An 11,871-nucleotide genomic window follows, 5' to 3' on the forward strand; every position below is an offset into this window, starting at 1 on the left:
AAAATTACGAGTTGAATAAATAATTTAGAATTAACAAATAAAACAATAAAAAATAAAGTAGTGCATAACATGTTTTATTTTTGAGGAGTCTACAATGTCTACAAAAAATGGAAGAAAACGAAAAATACGATATAAAATAATATTCAGATGGCCGGCAAGATATCGGCATCACGATCGTTTCGGCATGGCTTTACGACTTTCTGTACCGATATACATCGCGCGATACACGTTAGCAGCTCGTGTGCGTACAATTACGCGTATGAACGCAAATGAATGGCAGGGGCAGGTGTTTTCCGAAACGACGAATCGGGGGCGGGCAGAGGGTAAATCGTGGATCGTTGTGTGCACGAGCTGCTGGTCATGCACCCTTGACTTTGGCGTGATTCACCTGGTCGGCCGTTGCGTATTAACCCTCGTCCGGTAATAAGCGCTGATTATTTGCAGATAGACGTGTTCGAGTCACATGTCGCCGTGCCCCGTGTCGCTTCGACTTTTGTCCAAAACCATCCTTCTTGTTCGTCACTATACGAACAAAACCACTGCGCGGATAATTACGAAAATTTAAAATTATCTTTTATTTTTTAATTAAAATTATTATTATTTAATACGTTTATAAAATTGCACATAATTGATAATGTGAAAACATATTTACTAAAACATTTACTAAAATTTACTAAAATTTACTATAATAAACGTAAACTGATTTTTTTAAAGTCAATTTCAAAATTAATTTTATCGTTTAATTTAGTTGATCAATCGTTAGATTTTATTGTGTGGATAATTGTATCATTAATATATTCGGGATATATATTTATAAAGAAGGGTCTACGTGCTTCACTGCTCGACAATTATCTGGTTGTAACTTCTGCACGATGGTCAAAATCTGGATGATGACTTGGTAGGGCTGGAGGGTTATATGCGACACCCAGATGTCGCAACAATTAAAACCGAGCTTATTGTCAAAGTTCTGCCGTTACAGAGTCTACGGTTAATTCGCCTACAGTTTTTCATCATAATTTTAGGAAATGTTCGTAAAATGCGCGTGGAAGATACACCGTTCGTATTAATAGGTAGTTTATTATTAAATTTTCCTTTGACAAAGCCAATGAAGATGAGTTATTATTACTGAAACATCTTTCACATAGTAAATTATATCAAAAAGAAAATCGATATTTAACTTTAGAAAAAGCTCGATAAAATTTAGAATAAATAACAGCCTACAATGTGTAACATATTTTTGATAAAAATATAATAAAATATGTTTTTTAATAAAGTACAGAGTTCTGCTTGAATTTTTTTAAGCATGCAGATGAATAAGAAATAACACATATGCATAAGAAAATAGTACCGTATGTTGCCATTTATTATTCATTAACATATATATAACATCTATATAAAAATTTAACAAACTATATTATATTTTTTCTCACAAAAAAAAGATAATAGTAATAAGATTATTTTTATGTAACAACAAAATTAAAGAAAAAAACGTTCTTTATTTACATATATTATATTTAAATAGATTGACTCCAAAACAGAGACACAGTTTTATGAGATAGCTTTAATAGTTGAAAATTAGAGCCGTAATTAAGTCGTGAGCCTACCGATAATGTTACTTTCTCTAAATTAATTTTGAAATTAGAAACTTTATTTTTACGATAATGGGCAGATTAGGTCGCGGAAGAAATTGCATCAACATATTTCCTTTATTTATATTAATATTATAAATCCTCTGTAAAATCATTATATTATTCGTCAATAAATATAAAAATTTAATGTTTATGCAATCATTTATATTTATGTAAATTATCCGTAAATTTTGCAATTATTTAATTTATTTTAAATTGAGAAAGAAGAGATTAGAATAATTTATTATTATTGTTATAATGTATAATGATCTGGTTTCTACAGATTTTGGTGGACACGTAATTTTACAATTAATGCATTCAAGAGAGATTAATGTTGATTTTAAATGGCTTAAGAGTGATACTGACGTTAATCCAGTAAAGCCATTTTTACGAAGAAATCTCCTCCAGAGAGCAAGCTGGTGCGTGCAAGGAATAATGATGTCAAACAAATGACGTAGACTCCGTATCAACCCTTGCGAAGGGCATCTGCGCCGCGTTTCTCCCTTGGACGGATCATTTTTTTCGCGAGGAAAGAGACGGAGAGCAAGGGAAAGCGAAAGAAAAAGATGCGAGGAATCATTTTAACACGCCTACGTGGGGTGCGCGTAGCGAGGCGTTCAACTGGAGTTATATGTTAACTTAATCTCGTAGACGCACATACATATATCTATATCGAATATTCACATTAAAAAATTTATATTCTGCTTGCACGTGGCCCGTTCAATTCACCTTCAATATTAATGTTTTATAGATACAAATCTTTTCTTTTTCAATGTTATGTTATACTTGAAGAGAAAATATTTAATTAAAAATAAAATTTATTATTTTCAATCTTATTGCTGTTGTAAAAATATTTTAATAAAATGAGGATATAGAAATAAATTAAATAAATTTTTAAAATGTTGTATTTTAATCAAATTAAAAAAGAAAGAAAATTAACAAATATTAAAATAAGATATTGCAAGTAATTATAACGTATGATGATAATATAATGTAATGTTTGACCAGTTAGAGAGAGAAAGAAAGATTACTGTTTAATATTATATCTGTATGTATTTGCCGATACGATGCGATTACTTGTATTAACTGCAACATTATGATCTTTCCCAGACATTTTTTGACTTTACCACGAACTGAGTTGCAGTAACATGGCAGATGCAATTGGGGCATTTACGATGACTTATGACTGTGCTTATGACTTTCTGCGGTGCTTGTTTTTTTATCACCATTTTCCCTTTTTTTTTTGCACCCGAGAAACGCGTTTGTATCATCGGCGTGTTTTCCGACAGCTCTATTAGGGCAGCGGATAATTTATAGCCAACTATTGTCGATTAACACGCGCATAACCAGGTCTCTGCGATGACCGAAAAAAATGGCATGGGTCAGAATGAGAAAAAAGGGGTATACGCATATAAAAGGGCACGCGACACTCTTTTCTGAGGGGGTGGTATACTCCGAGATAGGGAGGTGCGTGTGACATGTTACAACCCCATCTGATTCATCGGACTAATGACACATTTATTTGACGTTTGATTTCAAATCGCTACGGTCGCGTGCAACAAATTTTTACTGGAAGATGCACGCAGATATCGATTTTCTGTTTATTTCATCAAAGAAAATATATATTTTTTTTTTAGTTGAATCGTTGAATGTAAAAAAGATGTATCGTAAAAGAAAAACTTTTATTATTTTAAGAGTAAGAAAGCGCTTCTGCAAATTCGTGTAAATCGCTAAACAAAGATTTTTTTCAGTTTCCTTGTAGTTACATTATATTTTATTATTTAATATTAATATTTTAGAAAAAGAAATATATATAGATATATATGTAACGTTTCAGATTATATTATAAAAAAATGATTTATATCGTTTCAACAGTGATTGCAAATTTAATTTGCATTAATGAATTTAGTCTCAAGCTTATAATAGTCTAAAGCTTATAATAATTGAAGAAAAAAATACATTTTTATAGTTTAATTTATTTAAAATTTATAAAAACAGAAGAGCGTAATAAAGTAAACAACTCTTTCTTTCTCTTATAGATAAAATAGATTTACTTCGATATATTTATCGATTTATTTTAATGATGTCGTTTAAATTGTGAACGTCACGATGCAGCAAGAACATTGATTTCCGTTACTTTTTCCCATGCAACTGCCAACTGACTACTCGACCGCGGGGGGTGTAACCAATGGATCCCACCTGTTGACTTTCCGCAACGTGACTTTGCTACTCCTTCTACGCGATTAACATAATATTTTTAACCGTCTTTATAAATTTTAGAAAAACGATTGTTTGATAATATGCAATATATTTAATTACGATCTTCTTTTCAGATCTTCTTTTCAGATCTAAAAAATTCTTACTACAAAAATATTAAGAAAAAAATAATTATGTTTATTATATTGTATTTATAATTTTATATTGTATTTATAATTTTTATATGTTGATTGATGTAAACTTACTTATTTATATTATCTTTACTTATTTATATTATCTTTACGTAAATTATTCATGAAAATTTTATTTAGTGTTAATTGTACCAGAAAAAATTTATATACATATATTAAAAAATTATTTTTAAGATTAATTCCGTATTTTTTTTATATTCTTTTTATTGTATTTAAATCAACATTTTAAAATTATATTATCATATCTGAACATTATCTTATACCGATTTCTTGATTATATTCTTATTTGTTGGTTAATTTGTTGTGGTTTGTTTTTTATTCGAATCATTTTCTCACAATACTGCGTTTCACTTCAAACGATGCTGTCTGAAGGGTATCGGAGGTCGACCGCATCTTTCATTGTTTAAATTCACAGCGTGCCGCTACGAATTAGTCGTGAAGAGAGAAACGATTAACGTACTAAGGGGGGTTAGCATGGCGTTGGGCGTAGTTGGTGGTACGGGGGTTGTGCCCAGTTCCCATGAAGGTCCGTTGGGGGCCATCACTCGACCATATGGTCGGAACAAGTGTAGCGGTAGATTTAAATAACCGTTGGAAGTCGGATATCGTTCAAATTTGAGCGAAATCTCATACTTATTTCGTAATATAAAGATTAAAATGATTTTTCAAAATTATTTTTAATTTTTATAACTTTACACTCTACTTTATTTCTATTTTAATTCCTTTGGTTATTATTATTTACATTTATTTTCATATTTTTAAATATTTGTACATAAACAAATAATCAATGTAAGATAAGTAAATTTTTATATAAAATTTAATTAGTATACTTTATGTGTCGTATTTTATTAGCACTCATGTTGCGTGTTTCAATCATTGATAATCTCACTTTGTCTCCTTCATGGGTTTCTGATTTTACCTGCCGTTGCGCTCTGATATTCGGGGGTGAAATACCGCTGGGGGGCTGTCGGGACTCACCTGTGATTGGCTGGTCTTCAATGTCGCTTGTACCAATAGCAAGCGATTCTGGACACCCCCGTTTGCGTTTGCAGTTACTGGACGGTGTACCGCTAACTAACGAAAACATCATTGTGTCTATTGTCTTCGCGATCGCTTGTGTGTCGGATCGTACTTGTTGAAAAGAAAAAAGTGACAGTGTAGTGAAATAACTTGAACTACGTTGTAATCTATTTGATTTTATAAGCGTATTATAGACAATAAATGTTGATCAACATTTTGCAGAGAGATCATTAACTGGATGGTAAAATTAATACCTATTTTTATTTAATAAATTATTTTATTTATTTTATTAAAACAACTATTAGAAATTGTCGTATGTTTTAAATTAATTTATAATGAAAAAGCGATATGCGATTTTGATTACCTGAATTCCGAGAATAAATGTAATTCATGTTAAAGTCACGTTTAAACTAATTTCATATCAAATTAATTAATAAAAATGAATCAATATTAGCGCAAATTTGTATATGAAAATTATTTAACAGCATTAAAAGCATATAATTACGTAAATATTGTAATACTAATTGAGTTTGGCATTAACTTTGCGAATTTGTCGAAAATTATTTCTATTATTTCTACAAAACTAGTTAAATCATCGTCGAATTCCATAAAACATTGATGTCTTCGTTATATAGATTAGGCGATACTACCGCTTTAATTTAATAATTCAGAGACAATCCACGAGTCCACTTGTCACGCCACTCTTGTGGCTCTCGCGCGGAGTTCTGGATCACGTAATTTGCCCATACAATGACACATCACGTATCATCGTTTGCAAGGGGTTGCAATTTATAGAGCTATACGATTACTCACATGTACACATATACAAATTGCGAGAAAATTGCGAGTTTTACTCACGCTATCACTGACGTGTCGAGAACACTTGTAATCTGTATTATCGTATTCGTCATTTACAGCTTCTCAGCATAGTGGAACTGTCGATGAGGACAAAGAAGACGAGGAGGAAGGAGAAACGAGGTGCACTGTTTGTGACAAGCCGTTCCAAGATATCGAATTGTAAGTTCTCTTATGCAATCGTTTTATTTCTTTAAATAAATTAGAAAATATAAGCAAAGATTATTTTGAATCTCAAAAAGATACATTAGAGAATCACAAACATATAAAAGAAACGTAAAGCGTATCTAAACATTAAAAAAAAATTTATTTATTATTAGAATAATTATTTATAAGAGATCCAAACAATTTGTTTTTTTCATTCCACATAGAGAGAAAGATCGCGCTTTATAATAATAACATAATAATATTTAAAAAATAGAAGAACAATTTTTACTTTCCAAAAAGAAAAGAACTAATGAGCTGAATTGGTTTTAACTGAATTATCTGAATGTGTTAAAATATATGTATGACAACAGAATATAAATTAAAATAAAAATGGATATTATATGTAATCATCATGTTATTTCATTTAGATAATATCTCGAAGACATTATCATACACGCGTAATAATTAAAATTTGCGTTTTTGTCTATTATTATTAGTTCAACATTACTACATTCTTATATTATTATTGTTTTTAATTTCCTCAGTGCACTAAAGGATAATATTATTACAAATTGAAATGTTTCATATTATAACTTGATTTTGATTTTAATTTATATTTTTAATATATATTAGCACGTAGAGCCAGTTTATCTCATTAGTCTCATTAGTTTCTTTTATTCTCATTGACTATTATATTTATATTTATATTTATTTATTAATATATTTATGCCAGCTTTTACTAGTTTAATACTTATGTTATTTTATATATTATTTAAATACATTCAAATCTTTATGATTTTTTGGTAAGTAAGGATTATAATTTTATTACTAAAATTATAATCCTTACTTACCAAATTTATTATATATATATTATTTATTACTAAATTAAATATGGAGCAAATGTTTTTATTTATCGTACAGTTGCACGTATCCTGTAAAAATTCTATAATCATGGACCTCCTTTATTATCACATTTCCTTCCTTATTCGAAGATTATTATCATTGGCGCGACAATACACAACGTGACTCATCAAGGATTCATGGGACATCATTATATGCTTTTCAAATCAGATGAGCGACGATTATATGCTCAGTAAAGCGACACGCCGGATCGAAATTGAAAGATAACAGCTCGACTAACATTAAAGCGCTCGCCGCGTCCGTCGATTTTCATCATCAATTATTAATTAATCGATGGAATCCAGAATGCCACGCAATCGCCTTCAAATCTTGAGTTAGTAATTCGCGTTCGCAAAAGCCTTTTGTCACGCAAGCGACTTCAAGAGTGCTCTTTGAAGACCTGAATATTTTGAGACTTCTTGGGCGATTGAAAATGATGCTTAGTCAGCCTTCTTTCTGTCTTGAAGCCACGTCACTGTCTTTAATTATAAAATAATTATAAAATAATTATAAAATAACATAAAATTACAGAAAATAATAAATTAAATGCATAATAAAATATTTAAATACATTCAAATTTTCATGATTTTTATAAGTGGAGATTGTAATTTTGTCATTAAATATTTTATATTTTATTAATTACAAACTTTCATCAAATATTATGCATTTCACTTAAATATTAGTATTTTGTATCTAATATATAGCCTTTAATTGAGCGTTTTTTCTTACGAATGAATTTTTACTGACATCTAATTGCAACAAGTTCAATTTTTTAAGAATGCATTATGACTGAAATAATATGTTGTTCTTTTCTCTCGTTAGTTCTTTTCTATGATGAGTTTGTATTATTCTTTGTTCAAAACTCTTATTATCTTTTATTTACAATCAATATCGTATTTATCTTATCAAATAATCGATATACATATACCTACAATTTCTTTTATAATCAATAAAAATAATTTACATTATTAAACATAAGTCAAGGAATAGACAAATTAAAATGTTGAGTAAAGTTCTTGTTTTTGTCTCTACATCAATATTTTCATATCTAATTTTTGTTCTCTCAGTCGATATTAAACCGCATTCCCTGACGCGGCAGATTCACCTGTTGTGGGGCGTTAAACCCTTCACCGGGATTCGTAATCAGACGCGCTAGAGCCACCCCCTTATGCATCATCGAAAGCGTCGCGTGCTCGTAGCTCATCTAGCGCAGCACACCGTCGTGGCACTATCTCATCACGAATGGGTTTCACACGGTGCGTGTGTTCGAGGGTGTAAAATCAATGCTGTGGCACACCATCCCATGTGACGATAACCCGTGTGCCTACCCCGTGACAATCCCCTTAGAAGGGCTTTTCTTCGTGATGGCGTGTGTTCGTGTGCGACGACCGCCCTCTTCTTCATGGGTGTGCGACCGTTATTGCAGAACCGACTCGCCACTATGCAGTCGAAGTCACTTAGTCATCATCCAAGACTGCGCTCGACACAATCTTTGTCGGTGCGGGTTGGTTACTGTATTACATCCTGCTTGCCCGATGTGATGCTTTGATTAAATAGCATTAAATTTCACGGACGAGGTATAGAGAGTAATGTCCAAAGATATTTTCATATGGTAATGGCAATTATCGCCATTCCATCGAATATTTCAATTTTCCAAATGAATTTTTGAAAAAATAAAGGAAAATTTAGTAGCTAGTAGCTTCCTTCAAAGATGTATATAGATTATAAATCATTTTCAATTTTTATCTTCTCTTATAAATATTTTACTGTTTATAACGCAATGGAATGAAACGTTTGCATCTGTTATTTTCAGATTGGATAGCCACCTGGTGACTTGTCATAGATATCCAGCGGAACAGCACCGTTGCGACAGCTGTCCCCGTGCTTATGCTTGGCGGCCGCTTCTGGTGCGACATCGTGCTATCATTCACGGTGATCTTAGGAACTATCCTTGCGAGAATTGTCCGAAGGTAAGCTTCAAATTCGTGTTTTATTCATCGAAATCAGACAATATTTTTCGATCTAGTAGCATCTTCTAGTATCGCTAAAAGTCGAACGTTCGGCAGGTCTTCACGGACCCATCAAACCTACAACGTCATATAAGAACGCATCACGTGGGAGCAAGGAGTCACGCCTGCACGGAGTGTGGCAAGACCTTTGCAACTAGTTCCGGTCTGAAGCAGCACACCCACATCCACAGCAGCGTAAAACCCTTCCAGTGTGAGGTCTGTTTTAAGGCGTACACGCAATTTTCCAATTTATGTCGGCACAAGCGCATGCATGCCGACTGTCGCATGCAGATCAAGTGCGGTAAATGCGGACAGTCCTTCAGCACGGTAACATCATTATCGAAACATAAGCGATTTTGCGATTCGACGACTCCAACCGGTCCACCTGGAACCATGCCTCAATTACCAACGCCAGCAACGAGCCCTTTTTTGGTGTATCCACGGCCTCCCGTGAGCTTACCAGGTGGTTTGCCTTTTTATCCACCTAGTCTAATGGGTCCTTATCCAGGAATTTTCCCGAATGCTCCGAATTTCCTGAACACACCTCTACTTTTTCCGCCGAAAATCGAAGAAGCCGAGAAGAGAAGCGACAGTCCCAAGAAGGAACGTTTTACTCCTCCGAGAATATTATCGCAACACAATAAGGTCTCTCCTTCCACAGCGGAGGAAGCCACTTCTACGTTTAGGCCATCTCCGGCTAGACCACCGGTTCAACCGACGCCGGAGAGTGACGATGATCTATCAAAGAGAAAAGAAGCGGCTAGAAGCAATGAACGAAAAATGGAAATCGAAAGTACTTCAAAGGAGGAACCGACCGAGCAACCGTTGGATCTAAGGGTGCAGACCAAGAAACAAGATACCATTTTAAAAATTGCGAATAGAAAAAGCCGTACACCATCGCCAGCGCCAATACCGATGGAGGAAACGCCCGGACCTCCCGATCCCCCGAAACCGGAAGAAGATACTGCTGCGCCTTCGCTGATGGAGCTTGAGTCTAAGGACGTTCATGGAAATAGTCCGCACTTGAGGACTAGCCTGCCAATCGAACAACCGCCGACCAATACACCGCCCCACATGGCTTACCCTAGACCGATACATCCGATGTTCCTCGAAACTATGTATCGCAGTCCAGCGGCAACCTTTCCAGGATTTCCTAGCGCACCGCCACCTCCAGGCGGGGCTACTCCAGAATCTAGGCTGATACCTCCACTTCCACCTTTTGCTCCACCGCGCGGGCTTCCTTTTTTAGGCTCGCTTATGAACGGGCTCAGCGGCGCTAGGCCAGGAGCAGGATTCGACCTGCTTGCCCGGCCGCCACTGAGCGCGTTCCCTGGTGTGAAGCCGTTTCAAGAAGCCGTAATGGCGCCCCATCATCATCATCATCATCATCACCATCATCACGTTCACGGCAAGATGAAAGATCGATACTCCTGTAAATTCTGCGGCAAAGTGTTTCCTCGCTCAGCCAATTTAACAAGGCATCTGAGGACTCACACTGGTGAACAACCGTACAAGTGCAAGTACTGCGAGAGGTCCTTCAGCATCTCGAGCAATCTGCAGAGACATGTCAGGAACATCCATGACAAGCAAAGACCGTTCAAGTGTCCGCTTTGTGAAAGATGTTTCGGACAGCAGACTAATTTGGACAGACATCTAAAAAAGCACGAGGCAGATGACGGTAGCGGAGTGGTATCAGTAGCCGACTCGCCTGGAAGCAGCAACGAGAACGAGCGGGAGGACACTTATTTCGACGAGATCAGGTCCTTCATGGGCAAGGTCACTTACGGCAGTGAGAGTGGCTATGGGTCATTGCCACATCATCCGGCCTATATTCCTAGTCGCTTGCATGAGATAAACGAGTCTAAGATGGAGGTCGAATATGACGAAGACGAGGACAGCGAGGAGGGTGTGTCTCCTTTAGAGGAGACAGACGGACTATCACCGATCGAGGTCAAAGAATCCCCATCGCCCTCGCAGTATGATCTAAAGCTGAGAGAAAAACAGGAGATGCTCAATAATAATACTGCGGAACCGGTGATCGAGATTTCGACATAGCCCAGAAGTCAGTCTGGATGATCTATGGGGTCGCTTCGAAAGATGAGAAGTACTCGTTTTTATTAATGTACAGAACTATTGTGGGATATACGTTCGTCTTAGAACTCTCGATTGTAACAGCGTTTCTTCAGAAATAACGTCAATGCAAGATTACTTAGCTTAGAACGGTCCGCGTATTTCGACTTTGCAGAATATCAATCATTTGCTTCTACAAGCGAACAATTCTCGAGTATAATCGAGTTATTCTCCGTGATCATATTGTGACGATACCGTAAATCCATGGAAGACAGCCTATAGTAATAATTATAATTACACATTGATATATCCGTACCAGAATTTTTCAGAGAAGAAATTTAGTAAATCTCATTGTACTTGTAAAACAGGTGCTCTGTAAAAAAAAAAAACGTAAAGAACTCGACGAACATAAAAGTCCCCCAAAGATTCCTGTTACGCTATCCCTTTTTTACACTTCATATTTGTTTGCACTGGAAAAACGTATTGTAAAGATCAACGACCATTCAGTCCCCTTCTTACACATGCATGCCACAAGCTCTTCTATAATCTAATTATATAGTTTCTACAGATTCGTTATAAATGTAAACGCGCACGAAATTCGATATTATCCCTCTTTGTCTTTAGCAACGATTAAAAGCGCGCATCCCAGTAATATTATTTATTGCTATAATTATAAAATTAATTTATCGTTATTATTATACCGTCGCTTGGCAAAGGGATCGTACGTCATAAGCGAGAACGATCGAAGCGTCTCTGCGAAACTCTGTGAATTGTTAAACGGCTTGCGATGTGTATTTACCTCGATCCAATTACCGATGTTTTTAGATCTTAAAT

General features: G+C 34.9%; 1 protein-coding gene across 1 annotated transcript in view; it reads left to right on the forward strand.

Annotated features, from left to right (window-relative positions):
* The window catches only part of LOC105627074 (PR domain zinc finger protein 16-like), a 37,444-nt gene extending 26,422 nt beyond the window's left edge, over nucleotides 1-11,022 (forward strand). The window contains exons 6-8 of the mRNA XM_012208352.1: nucleotides 5,974-6,073; nucleotides 8,772-8,928; nucleotides 9,010-11,022. Coding sequence (XP_012063742.1) covers nucleotides 5,974-6,073; nucleotides 8,772-8,928; nucleotides 9,010-11,022 — 2,270 coding nt within the window. The remainder of the gene's footprint in view (nucleotides 1-5,973; nucleotides 6,074-8,771; nucleotides 8,929-9,009) is intronic.
* The last annotated feature ends 849 nt before the right edge of the window (nucleotides 11,023-11,871 follow it).

This window comes from Atta cephalotes (assembly GCF_000143395.1).
Source record: "Atta cephalotes unplaced genomic scaffold scaffold00008, whole genome shotgun sequence".
NCBI classification, from domain to species: Eukaryota; Metazoa; Arthropoda; class Insecta; order Hymenoptera; family Formicidae; genus Atta; species Atta cephalotes.